At 40.9% G+C, this 14,575-nt stretch overlaps 1 protein-coding gene across 3 annotated transcripts in view; it reads right to left on the bottom strand.

Annotated features, from left to right (window-relative positions):
• Positions 1–14,575, bottom strand: part of SPAG17 (sperm associated antigen 17) — a 169,525-nt gene that overhangs the window by 31,664 nt on the left and 123,286 nt on the right. For all 3 annotated transcript variants that reach the window (XR_016275138.1, XM_089488980.1, XM_089488981.1), the window contains 4 exons: positions 12,756–12,886; positions 6,631–6,758; positions 2,636–2,818; positions 380–493 (listed from right to left, as the gene is read on the bottom strand). Coding sequence is in view for 2 of the 3 variants with exons in the window: in XM_089488980.1 (XP_089345106.1) it covers positions 380–493; positions 2,636–2,818; positions 6,631–6,758; positions 12,756–12,886 (556 nt within the window). In the remaining variant the exon portion in view is untranslated. The remainder of the gene's footprint in view (positions 1–379; positions 494–2,635; positions 2,819–6,630; positions 6,759–12,755; positions 12,887–14,575) is intronic.

Genomic DNA, 14,575 nt, shown 5'->3' with positions numbered 1-14,575 from the left:
GATTAAGTGTGAACTGAGCCATTCTTGGCCCCATACAGACAGGCTAAAATAAAGCTGCTTCGGGACACTTTGGAGGTATGCTGTTTGAATGTTGCATGCGTCCTAAGAATCCAGAAGTCACACCAAAACCACGATCTAGTCCTAAGGACTGGAGCACAGCTTTGGTGCAGCTTCCAGACTCTTAGGACACATGCAACATTTAAAGAGCATACCTCCAAAGTGTCCCGAAGCAGCTTTATTTTGACAGTCTGTATGGGGCCAATTGCTACTAGTGATAATACTGTGTGTGTGTGTGTGTGTGTGTGTGTGTGTGTGTGTGTGTATATATGTGTGTGTGTGTGCGTGTGTTTAAACCATTTAAGATGGGTATATTGCTCACCATAACCAGCTTGAGAAGATCTGCAGCATTTTCCTTCTCCTCTTCCATTCTTGGATCCTTAACAGTCATTTCATGAATTTCTTCTTCTTGCTTCATTATTTTGTCAATGTATTCCTAACAGAGGAAAGCAATATAAAGAAGAAATTTTCTTAGGCTGCAATCCTAAACAAATTCTAGTCAGCAGAAATGAATGTTTATCACAGTGATATGCGGTGAATATGAAAACTCATAACTGAATATGCATTTTTTTATTTTAATACCTTTTGTCAAATTACAGCAGCTCTCTCACATCTCTGTATTGTCTGAAACACATCTGGGAAGATGTGCAAGCTCTTTCAACACTGACTTAAAATTTTACATATCCCACAAGATGAGTTTAGGAGGAGGTGAGACAGAAGAATTTTATTTTGTATAATACACACATAGATTAATTGGAATAAGGAAGGACTGTGTTCCCTTTTTTACACTGTATAATATTTTTTTATTTCATCTGAGAACAATCTTGATAAAGCCTGCTCATTCCATCCATTTTTCCTTTCCTGAATCCCATTTGGGATCAATCTTTAATTAATTAAAACAAACAAACAAACAAACAAAAACTTTTCATGTAACTGAAATGCTTTTTGAATTGATTCAAAGTTACCTGGTTGTTGAACTTACCTAATATCAGAATCACATCCCCCTTATTGAGCATGTCCTTTACAGGCTGAAGCCCTTGGGGTTAATTAGGTAGGAGTTCATCAATGTGGAAAATCTATGTCTGAGAATCTGGGGAATGTCTTCCAAGTGGAACATACAGTACTGGGCTACATGGCTGACCCGGTACAAGGTAACTTTCTGTGTATTAGATTTTCAATTACAGTGGTCCCTTGGGTTACGCGGGGATCTGATCTAGACCCACCCCCTGTGTAAGCTAAAAAACACCTAAGCTCAAGTCCCATTCAATTGAATGGGGCTCGTGCTGGTGGTGTATGTGCCATTTATCGTGTAGCTTCCACATAAACAGGAAGCTGTGTATGGGGCATCCGCCAAGTGCCATGTGACAAAGTGAGCTCTGGTCACTAGTCCCAGTTTCGGCCAACTGAGCAGTCCAAAATCACGTAAAAGTGCAAGTAGATAAATAGGTACCACTTCAGTGGGAAGGTAACAGCATTTGGTGCAGTCATACTGGCCACATGACCACCTGAGTCGTCTTTGGATAATGCTGGCTCCCTCAGCTTGATAACGAAGATGGACACTGCTTCTACAGCCGGACATAACTAGACAATCCCATCAAAGGGAAAACCTTTACCTTTACTTGCTATATTTGTAACATGACTTTTGGCAGTGCTTTGTGTGTGTTGTAAATTGTTGCATTCTAATTAATTTTGTGTATATTCTTAGTCATTTGTTATCCATAACAACTATAAACATTATCTTCATTTATTTTGTTATCATATCCTTTAATGTTCTTTGTTTATCTTTTGTGATGGTCTTTTTTGGTGTATACATTCCTTGAAGAGCCTGCCTCTTGTGTATGGCAATTGATATCCTCCTTAGAGATATCCCGTGTGATCCTTCCACAAGAGTTGCTCTGTCCAAAAATGCCTCATCCTCCCTGATAAATGAAGTATCATTGAAGAACAAAAGCCTCAAGCTGTTGCACCTATTCTTCCAGCAGGGCAACTGGCTTTCATTTGCTGCAGATGTAGCCACTCACAAACAGAAAAACAAAGGACAAACACTGCAGAACACAGCATACTCTTGACAACTATGTTAGGCTATGTTAGGCTGTCCCATATAAGCAGAGGAGCAGCATTCCAGGTCTCCCCCTCAAACCCTTGATGAAATGCCGCCCCCCAAATGCCTGGTGTCCTTGTACAGATAGGCTCAGCTCATGTTTGCTGAGGTTCAGAGATGGAGGGAGGAACTAGCCAAAGAGAATGGCTGCTGGTTCTGTCCTCAGTCACGTCAGTGATCCACTTTATCTCTGAAGAACCCCTAGTTCTTAGATCACATACTCAGGAGAGCACAGAGACCAAAACACACAAAAACACACAGGGTGTTTAAACAATCAGTCCTAATCCTAAGGATTCATGTTTACCATGTCCTCTCTCTTCCACCAATTCCATGAAAAAGCCAGTAGACTTTGTCCTACTTGCTGAGATCCTGCTGAGTTTTACTATTCAGCTTATTTATTTATTTGTACATACTGATGAGGGATACACAGGTTACCTATGAATTTACCCAGGTAGGCCTTCACAGGGTTTGACTTACCTTGACAGAAAGCTGCAATTTGTGCCTCAGTTCATCAGTGACTGGCTCATACTGAATCAGCCGTCGAATCTTGAGTACATTTGGGCATTTCTGAATAGGTGCAGGAGAATCTGCCAGCTCTTTGAATTCTATGCAGAGCCCTTTCCAAGCATGCATTCCAAAGGGAGGGCCTGGAGTCCTTCTCTGAACCCAAATGACAAAAAGAAGAATCAGTTATTTGTTATTAAGCATTTCAGTAGAACTTTCATCTTAGTAACAGTTTTCAGAATCAGCCAATTCCGCTGATCTGCTTTCAGCCAGACAGAAGAAATATTGCTGCTTACAAAACAGGAATCATATATTGAGATAAGCAAGAAGCAACCCCTAAGGGGTTCTGGTAACTTCCTTGGGGGTGGAGTTAGCAACCAGAAGCTCAATATAACTGCTCTAAATAACAGGAGCACATTGTAAAGTAAGCTCTTCCCATTGTAGGTTCTAAAGCAGAGGATCTTGCATGGCTTGTTTTGAGGCAAAGAGAAACTCAAAGATGGGGACCCAAACAGTAGGCATAGTCAACCAGGCAGAGCTTGTCTGAAGCAGCACATATTGGAGGAATGACACATTGGCGGCTATCTCTGAATGAATTTTTATGGTAAGTTCAATGTGTCATTCATGAGATGGCCAGAGGCACAATTCACTACTAATGGGATACACCCAAGCCCTTTCTTCATAGGTGTGATTAATCTTTTGACAAGACAGTTTAACAGTTCTACCAAACGCTACTTTTGCAGAATATTTATCAAATTTGTAATGGTGACTAAATCTTGATGGCTCTTTCCATCCTGCAGTGTCACATATTTCTGGTAGTGATCCTGCCACTGAATATGCTGATGTAGTGGACATAGATCTTGTTGAATGTGGCCAAACTGGTCCTAGCCTTGATTTCTTTTCCCAGTCATAACAGAGAAAGATGCATACTTTTATCCATCTTCCTATAATTGGTTTTTATACTTTTTGACCAATATTTCATAGACTCATAGAGTTGGAAGAGACTGCAAGGGCCATCCAGTCCAACCCCCTGCCATGCAGGAAATTTAAATCAAAGCATCCCTGACAGATGGCCATCCAGCCTCTGTTTAAAGACCTCTAAGGAAAGAGGCTCCACTTCACTCCAAGGGAGTGTGTTCCACTGTCGAACTGCCCTGACTGTCAGGAAGTTCTTCCTAATGTTGAGGTGGAATCTCTTTTCCTGTAGCTTGCATCCATTGCTCCGGGTCCTAGTCTCTGGAGCAGCAGAAAACAAGCAAGTTCCCTCCTCAATATGACATCCCTTCAAGTATTTAAACAGGGCTATCATATCACCCCTTAACCTTCTCTTCTCCAGGCTAAACATCCCCAGCTCCCTTAGTCGTTCCTCATAGGGCAGGGATTCCAGACCCTTCACCATTTTTGTCGCCCTCCTTTGGGCACGCTCCAGTTTCTCGACATCCTTTTAAAATTGTGGTGCCCAGAACTGGACACAATATTCCAGGTGGGGCCTGACCAGAGCAGAATATAGTGGCACTATTACTTCTCTTGATCTAAACACTATACTTCTATTGATGCAGCCTAAAATTGCATTGGCCTTGTTAGCTGCCACATCACACTTCTTGGATTATAGGAAACAAATAGTGACTGTTTTCCTAAAAGATTTTGTTCTCTTTATGTATGCCTTTATGGCCCTTCTCACATCCAATGTATGCCACCTCATTTCTTCTGGACATATTGGGTTAGGAGAAAAGGTAGGTAGATACAAAACCTCTGGTATCATATAACTGTTTGGGCATACGCTGGATCTATATGCTTGCTTGCTTGGGGACTGATGGGTAGGTTGATAGTTGCTGTAGCTTATGGATAAATGGACAGCTAGTTGGCATAGGGGGTATGGGGTATGGGATGTGTGCAGCTGGCTAGGATAGTTTTGGGAATGATAGGGCTTGAATGTGTGAGACGTGGGCTGTGTCAGTATCTGGTAGTAAGGGGGTGGGTGGTGGAAATACCTGAGTCTAAAAGAGACAGAGTTGGTGAGAAGGTTTGGAAGGGAGGGCTGGCTTGTAGGGGGGGAATAAGCTGTGGGAATTGGAGGCTGATGCTAGTTTTGGTGCCGAATGGGGTTGGAGTGGAGGTTAGATTTTTGGGGTTTTAATATACTGCTTGGCTGTTGGGGGGCAGTTTTTGACTGGTGAATTACTGACTATGTGTATTCAATAAAGTTCTTTGCTGTTTTAAAATCCTGGACTCTTTGATCCACACTGATTCTGAGTTTACTCAACTCTGACAGGGTCATTTAGAATATCCAGCCAGACAGCTCTTAAGCCTCACTGAACTACCCAAAATGCAGCAGGTGGCAGTCAGAGCAGCAAGAGTTTTTGAGTTCCATTTTTAGAGTGTAGTGTGATAATATGTTCTCCTGAAAATGAAATGAAGGAATCCCAATATCGCTACTGAAATGTGATTGCCTTTTGCACATTTTGCAATAGCGCAAATGAATTGATCAGCAAGCCATTTATGTTTTATTATTGTCTATGAGTAATTCCAGTAGCACGACACTTCCAGGGCGTTACAAGAATGATAGGAAGATGAAATTGTGTGAAAATCTTTCCCCGATTGCACAAGAATGACGGTAACAATGCTCTTATCTAACGTTTTTTGCCCTGTGCGATAATCTTCTTGATCATGGCTCCCTTTGCCACTCAGCCACCCTGGAAGCAGCAACCAAGCAATTGGCTGAGCTGTGACTGAGAAGCCTCTTGCCAGGCCAGCAAAGGCTAGCATAATCAAGAGGCTTCTCGGTGGCTACTTGAGTGTCTGCTCCCTTTGCACCTTGCCACCTTGGGAATAGCATCTGTGCAGCCGGCTGAGCTGGGACTGAGAAGGCTGATATGGGCAAGAGGCTTCCTAGTTGCTTTGATCTGCTTGGTTGCTACTCAACTGAGTCTCAATCTGAGTCTGGCAAAGGTCTCTTTTGAAGAATCAATTTCCGATACTTCTCCCCCAGAAACGTGCCTTCTCCACACAGCTTTACATATTCTCCACCCCCCAAAAATATTGTTTTTTCTGCTTCCTCTTCTCCTGCCAGAAAGAAGGCAAGAGCAGCAGTGCAGCTCCAACCTGCCAGCTATGTCCTAGCAATGCTCACAAGTCTTAAGCAAGGTCCAAAATGTGAAAACTCCTTTTTGCTATCACTTTTCCCCCACTGCCACGTGCTCAAACTCCTCATTCCCATCATGGGCCTAAAGGCCACTGGTTCCCCTCGTCTTCCTTGAGTGCCAAGAAAGACACCAGCCCCAACTCACTTTGGGAATCACTGGTCTAACTTAAAAGGCAAACAAACCACTGACAGGAAAAGAGAAGGCTAGGAATAAATGGCCTCAGTAAAGGAATTCCTGTCCCCAATAGGACATAGCTCATTCCTTTTCTTTTCATTTTCATTATGAATACAAAATGTACTTTCAAGACAACCACAGACAACTAAAATCTTTCACTTCAAAGAGTTGTATAGTTGCATTGGCTTAAAATTGTAGAAGATACACAATTCACAGAACATAACATGTAAAAAAATGGTAACGGTTTCCCCTTTGACAGGGTTGTCTTGTCATGTCTGACGGTCAGGGCCAGTGCTCATCTCCACTCAGTTGCTAAGTCAAAGAGCCAACATTGTCAAAGACAACTCTGGTGGGCATGTGGCCAGCATGCTGTTATCTTCCCACCGAAGTGGTACCTATTTATCTACTTGCACTTTTATATGCTTTCAGACTGCTAGGTTGGTAGAAGCTGGGACTAGTGATGGGACCTCATGCTGTCATGTGGCACTTGGGCCTGAAACTGTCGACCTGCCACCTTTGAAATTGTCAGAATCAGCATTTTAACTGCTAAGCCACCACGTCCCTATGTACAGTGTGCATGTACAATAAGCAAAGTGTTACTATGTCACAGTTAAGCATAAGGGATTTTTTCTTTTTTTTTAAGCTGCATACCTCAACTGTTGGAAAATTTTCCCAGGCCCTTGATTGGAGATTATAAGGAACAATAGTGGCACGGTCTCTCTTCATTATCCATTGAGATGTCTCGGACAAAGGATGGAGGACAGTAATACTTAGGACTCCTAATTTAAAATATATAGAGAAAAACATATCATCAATCATTGAGAAGCCTGAGCAGTTCAGAAGAAATTTCACAAGGGAGAAATTCACACCTTTTTGCCGAAGTGAAGTTGATTCTAAAAGGATTTATGCTTTTGGGAGACACATATCCAGTAATCCAAATGTACATAATTGGGGTTGCTTGTAGTGTGGAATAAAGATCTACTGCTGTTCCCATCTTATTACTAGAGGAAAACTATATTAATATTTTAACACCTATCTATCCAGAGTGGAGAGGGGATACACAGCTTCAGGGGGGCAGCCATTTGAGTCATACAGGGCAAAGGAAGATTATGAAGGGAGGAGACAATTAAAATATCATGGAAGAGAGGAGCACAAACTGTCTCCCAGCCCAAATAGTATGGATAGCCTTGGTAACAGTCCCCCCATCCCAGGGTTTGAAAATGTTGCTGCTGAATGCCAGGTCAGTTAATGGCAAAGCAGCTGCCATTCAGGATCTGATCCCGGACAAACGAGCCCACCTGGCCTGTATTACAGAGACCTGGTTGGATGAGGCTGGGAGGAGGGTTTAAATCTCTCTCAGCTTTGCCCACCACAATTTTCTGTGCAGCAACAGCAAGCGAAACCTGGGGAGGGGGGTGGTTGCAGTGGTTTCTCGTGTTTCCATCCCTTCCCTCTGACAAGATGCCACCTCACACAATCTACAGATTATTGGGACAGAATAGGGATTCTGTTGGTGGGCTGCCCACCCTGCTACTCCACAGACTCCCTCCCTGAGATAGCTGGGGTGGTCTCAGGGTTGGTGTTGGAGTCCCCAACCCTATTAGTGTTGGGGGACTTCAACATCCATGCTGACACTACCCTGTCAGGAGTGGCTCAGGAGTTCATGGCTTCCATGACAACCATGGGTCTGTCTCAAGTGGTATCTGGCCCTCTCCTGCTGCTTGGCACACTCTGGATCTTGTTTTCTGTGCTGGGTGGGGAGATGATGATCCTGATGTGCAGGAACTCTCCACAGTTGTCATGGACAGATCATTATTTTGTCAGGTTTAAATTAACTGGGACTCAGAACCTCTGCAGAGGTGGGAAACCAATCATGATGGTCCACCCCAGGAGGCTAATGAATCCAGATGCACTCCTGAAGGCTCTTGGGGAGTTTCCTGTCACCTTGGCAGGTGATTCTTGAAACTCTGGCTGAGCTTTGTAATGGGGAAATGGCCAGGGCAATGGACATGATTGCTCCTGAGTTTCCCCTCTGACTGAGTGGAGCCAAACCAGCCCTCTGGTTTACGAGGGAATTGATGGTGATGAAGCAAGTGAGACGGAGACTAGAGTGACGTTGGCAGAAGACTGGAAGCAAACCTGAGCGTACATGGGCTAGAGCCTCTTTGAAGGCCTATTCTGTGGCAGTTCGGTCAGCAAATAAATTATTTTTTGCTGCCCGCAGTGCATCTGCACATAGCCATCCAGTAGAGCTGTTCTGAGTGGGTCAGGGGTTTTGTACACATTTCCCCTCAAGTAGAAATTGCAGACTACTTGGTGGCCCACTGGAAAGAATTTGCACAGACTTTGCAGATAAAGTTGTTCAGATCCACTCTGACTTATAGTGCCAATAGATGTAATCTTGGTATATGTCTGTCCAGTGTCAATTGATATTTTTCAATTTGTGCAGCCTGATGATGTGTACAGGATCCTTGAAGAGGTGAAAACCATCACACGTGTCTCAGACCCTTGTCCTTCTTGACTGATTAAACAGGCCAGAAGAGGACTGGCTGAGTGGGTGAAGGAGGTAGTAATGCCTCCCTGCAACAAGGCAGAATTCCATCTTGTCTAAAGGAGGCAGTTGCGAGGACTTTGTTAAAAAAGCCATCCCTAGACTTACAGAGGCAAATAGCGGTACAAAGATTGCACTTCTGAGTAGTTAACAAGGGCATTTGCTTATTGCAGGGATTAGACTGAGTGGTGAGACAATCAACTTGATATACAGTGTCCCATTGAGAAAACGGAAGCAGAGGGGCTCCCTAGAAGCACCCAAGACCCCCGTGCACCCACAGAAAAGAAAGGACAAGACAAGGATGTCCTCTGTCTCCCCTCTTATTTCTGTTAGTGATTGAAAGATTAATATTAAAAATAAAAGAAAATGAAAAAATACAAGGCGTGAAGAAGAAAGAAAACCATTATAAGAGGAAGACCTTTGCAGATGATTTGGTGATTATCCTAAATAACCCACGTGAGAGTGCAGAAATGCATTAGAAGAATTTGGAAAGATGATGGGATGTAAAATTAATAGAGAAAAATCTGCAATTCTTACAAAATACATGGTAAAAAGAAAAGAACAAGAATTAAGTAAAAAGATGGGAATCAAAGTTCAGAACAATGTGAAATATTTGGGAATAAATATTACAAAGAAGATAATAGATCTCTATGAGAAAAATTACAAGAAAATTTGGAATGAGATTAAAAAAAGATTTCACCAATTGGAATAAACTAAATTTATCACTACTTGGTAGAATATCTACTGTCAGTCTTGCCCAAGATATTATTCCTATTCCAAATGATTCCAATAATCACAACAGATACACCATTTAAAGAATGGAACAAAGACATTTCTAAATTCATATGGAGTGGGAAGATACCGAGGGCTAGATTAGACATTACAAGAGTTAAGAGATAAGGGAGGACTAGGAGACCTGAATATGAGATTATACTTTAAAACATGCACTCTCACATGGATAAAAGAATAGGTAACCCTGAAGGACAATAGATTGTTGGAATTAGAGGGAGACAACCTAAAATTTGGACAGTATGCCTATCTACAATATGGAAAAGACTAACATGAATTTCAATGCCCACTGCGTAAGAAGAACACTATTACATATTTGGAAAAGATATAGAGAAAAAATATATAGCAAAACTCCCCAAGAAGCGTTTCACAGAAGCGAGATAGGAACAGATAATAAATGGCTTATGAAGGGGTAGGCAACCTTTTTGAGCCAGGGGCCGGGTTGCTGTCCCTCAGACAACTGGGGGTCCGAACTCAAAATGGCGCCCGGAGCGGTGCGGAAGCTGTGGCAGGGGCAGCAATCGGTAGCAGGACTGGGCTGGGGCCGGTCCCAAGGCCTCGCCGGGCCGGATCTGGCCCACAGGCCGTAGGTTGCTGACCCCTGGGCTTATGTATAGAATATTACTTAAAAAACAAGAAAATACATTTCATTTGAAATCCCAAGAGGATTTTAAAAAAAGGATATGAGACACATTGGTTTACATGTATTCAAATTAGAGAACCCTACAAAATGACCAATAAATTATATGAGTTTGAAGAAAAAGAAACAAACTTAGATAAAAATTTATGTGAAGAACAGGATAAGATGATTGGGAATTTTTATAAAATGTTGCTGAATACAGATTTAGAGGAAGAAACAGTTAAAGATGAAATGATTTGATATGATAGAGTTTAAAAATGGGAAAACATCTGGGCAAAAGTTTCAAAATATATAATATCACAAAACATGAGGAAAAACATTTAAAAAATGTGTTTCCGCTGGTATATCACAACAGTAAAAATCGCAAAAATCTACAAAAATACTAATAACCTATGTTGGAAATACAAGGAAGAACCTGAAACTTTCTATCAATGTTGGTGGTCATGTAAAAAAGCAAAAAAGTATTGTAAAAATGTAAATGAAATAAGTAAAATTCTGAATATTAAACTACAGAGGAATCCAGAATTTTATTTATTAAGTTTGTTTGAAGGAGATATAGAGAGAAAATATGGAAAATCTATTACATGACCACGATGGCAGGATTATTATATGCACAGAAATACAACTCCAGTTTTATTCCTAGCATAAAGGAATGGTTGATAAAATTATATGATACCATAGAGATGGGTAAGTTAACAAAATTGGTAAAATTTAATATATCAGGGAAAATTAAAGAGGAATGGGACCCAGTGATTAAGTATCTAGAAGAAACATGGGGAAATATTGCGACATAGGTTTCTCTTCTTGATTAAGTAGAATATATATACAGTGGTACCTCGGGATACGAAATACCCAGGTTACGAAATTTTCGGGATACGAAAAAATCCCATAGGGAATTATTGTTCCGCGTTACGAAAGTTTTTTCGGGTTACGAAAAAACTTTTGGTGCTTTTTTCGGCTTTTTCGCACCAAATTGCGGCTTTTCCCCATTAGCGCCTATGGGTTTTTTGGCTTACGAAGCCTTTCGGGTTACGAAAGCGGCCGCGGAACGAATTATTTTCGTAACCCGAGGCACCACTGTATACATATAAGTGTGTCCATATGCAGGTATCTAGACAGATACAAATTGAAACATATTGGTTAGCTCATGAAGAAGAAATGTGTGAACTGTATGGTAAAATAAGAAAACAAAACAAAAATGTTAATGAAATGTAAAAAAAAAGATAAATAAGTGAATTAATAAGATAAGAAGTAGTAGCAAGAGTAAACTAGAAGAGAATCTAATGGAAAATTTCAGAAAGAAGTAAAGATAGAATAAGTTTCAACTGAAAGAACAATAATGGAAAGTCAAAGAGTAAAGAAATAACCAGTGGGAAGGAAGCTAGAATGACAGTGGAAGAAAATGTAGAAAGTTAGAGTAGGTGAAGTAGAAGGAATAATGTGAAGAGGGTATAAGAAATTAAGAAGGAGAGAGAGGTAGAGAGGAATAAGAGGGAATAAAGTATAAGGGAGAGAGAATAGAAAAGAGGAATGGAGTGAGGAAGGAAGGAGAAATGAAAGTAGGTGTTAGAAGAGAAGATGAGGAAAGTAAAATAAAAAAGAGGAGAAGAAAATAGAAGGAAAGGTAGATAGTAAGGGAAATAGATGAACTGAAGGTCAATGAACTACTAGCTTTGAAATACACAATTATACAATGCTATTTAATGAGTGTGGAGGAAAATTAGATTTAATGCTGTTTTAAGATGTTTTATGAGGAACTAAATCATAGATGAACTATACAGTGGTACCCCGGGTTACGAAATTAATTCGTTCCGCCGCCGCTTTCGTAACCCGGAAACTTTCGCTAGCCGAAAAGCCCATAGGCTTTAATAGCGAAAGCCGCGATTTCGTGTGAAATCGCGCCGAAAAGCACCAAAAATTTTCTTCGTAACCCGGAATAACCTTCGTAACCCGGAAACATTTAATTACATGGATTTTTTTCGTAACCCGGAAATTTCGTAAGGCGGCGCATTCGTATCCCGGGGTACCACTGTACTTAGTTTTGTTTTTGTTTTCCACCTTTAGCCTTATTTTATTGGATAATATGTACTGTTGAATTCTTTAATAATGAAGAGTGTGTTGTATGTTATCGTGTTTTAATTAATAATTTAAAAAAAGCCATCCCTGAATCTTGCAACAATGAACAATTATCGGCTAATGTCCAACCTACTATTTTTGGGCAAGGTACTGGAATGTGTGGTGGCTTCCCATCTCCAGGGGTTTCTGTATGAAATTGATTATCTAGACCCATTTCAATCTGGTTTCAGGCCTGGCTATGGAACAGAGACTGCTTTGATCGCCTTGGTGGATGACCTATGCAGGGAACTGGACAGGAGGATTGTGTCTCTGTTAGTTCTGCTGGACCTCTCAGCAGCTTTTGATACCACCGGCCATGGTATCCTTCTGGGCTGCCTCTCTGGGATGGGACTTGGAGGTACGATTTTACAGTGGCTCCTTAGTGGCTCTATATTTTTCCCCAATTTCCACATTTGGCAGAAATATGCAAGAATCAGTCATGAAAATATATGAAATCTCTCTGAGATGAAAAAAAAATTAAAATATCATTCTATGACAAGGAAGATTTTAATGCATTTTTTTCATTTAGCAAACTGATGTACAAGGTCAGGATTTGCATCTCTATTTGATACAAAGAATGTAATATATGAAGTATATATCTAATCTACAAATGTACAAAAACCTAAAAGCGGAAAGGCCCTGAGAATCAAGAATAATATGAATTATATGATCCATTCCTGCCTGGGCATTCTTGTATTGGTTCTTGCAGAACGACTGTGACTTGGTCTCCGTAGACCATGGCCAGGTACTCCTCTGCGTCTCTTGTACGGAGCAGCTCAGTGCCTGAGCCATCGGCATAGACAATGAAGAACCTAAACAGTCGGCCACACAGATCTGATCAGCACAGTACAGCATATTCATTTCAATTAATTAATTATATCAAATTAAATAATTAATAATTATCTTGCCCTGTGTCTCAGATAACCTGCTGAATACAGATACAGCAATTTTAGAACAATTGAAATGTAAAACAATTTTTATTTTAAATTTAATTTAAAAAATTTACATAGAGGTTAACTCTTCCTCATCCAAAATGCTTGGGACCAGAAGAGTTTATAGAATCCTAGAATCCTATAGTTGAGAGAGTCCCCCAGGAGTCTTCCAGTCCAAGCCTCTTCAAGAATGCAGGAATACACCACCTAAACCCTCCCCAAATGGATGATAGTCAGATGGCCATCCATTTCATTTTATGTCATGCCCAGGACTGGACACAGTTATTCCAGATGAAGCCTGACCAAATCAGAATAAAGTGGTACAGTACTATCTTCCCTCCATTTAGACTAGTGGTCTCCAAACTGTGCCCTTCAAGAAATTTTGGATCTCAGCTCCCAGAAGCGTCAGCCATGTTGGCCAATACTCTGGGATTCTGGGAGCTGAAGTTCAAAGGCCATTAAAGGGCACAAATTGGGGACCACTATCTAGACACTGTATTTCCACTGATGCATCCTAGGATCATATTAGCTTTTATAGCTCCTGCAGCACACCCATATTTGCATATATGCACTTAATAAGATATTTTGGAGATGTGGGCCAAATCTGAACACAAAATTCATTTACGTTCATATACACTTTATACACATAGCCTGAAGATAATTTTATAAAATATTAACAATAATTTTGTGCATGAAACAAAGTATGTGTGCCTTGATCCATCAGAAAGCAAAGGTGTCACTATCTTGGTCACCCATGAGTAATGTTTTGGATTCTGGAATATTTTGGATTTCTGAATTCTGGATAAGGGAGACTCCACCTTTACTCTAAATTATAATAGACAATTCAGTAACTTAAGACATTAAACATTTTAACAGTTATAACATACTGAAAAAGTTTAAAATCTGTACAAATCTGGGCAGAATGTTTAGGCCCCCAAAGGCTTTGAGTAAAATCCTGGTGCCTGAAAGAAGCCAGTGCTGGCGTCAACTGGACCTGCAAGCAGACGGCATCCTGCAACTGGGGCGCCTTGAAGAGAAGGCCTCTCCCACACCCATCCACACACAGTCCATGCTGCTCCCGGTGGAGTGACACAGGCAGGGCCCTCTGGCAGCACTTTGGAGGGAGATGTGCACTTTCAAGTACCAAGATGCATGCCTAGCTATTTAGGGATTTACTGTATATACTCATGTATAAGTCTAGAAATTTAGGTCAAAAAATTAACCCAAAAAACCTGACTCGACTTATCCACAGGTCAATGTAAATACTGTATCTTAACTCTTATTTAAAAGAAGGAACCATCTCCTGATGAAAAGCAAGAGTATAATATGTGAAGCACTGACCCCCTCTCTCATCCATCCAGTCTTAAGAGTAAGCACATAGAGTTCATTTTATAAGTTCTATGACATTGTTTTGCTTTGCTTCGTCTTTTAGATCCTTTGCTATATGCCTCTAAGTTTTACCCTCGACTTATCCATGGGTCATAGCAAAATCCATAATTTTGGCCCCAAAACTTGCCCTCGACGTCTACATGAGATCGACTTATAGTTGAGTATATACGGTAAATGCTA

This window comes from Sceloporus occidentalis, unplaced genomic scaffold (genome assembly GCF_023333645.1).
Source record: "Sceloporus occidentalis isolate IW3139 unplaced genomic scaffold, rSceOcc1.0.p SCAF_1, whole genome shotgun sequence".
NCBI lineage: Eukaryota > Metazoa > Chordata > Lepidosauria > Squamata > Phrynosomatidae > Sceloporus > Sceloporus occidentalis.
Note: the sequence above shows the minus strand (reverse complement) of the source record. Positions and strands in the feature narration are given on the sequence as shown.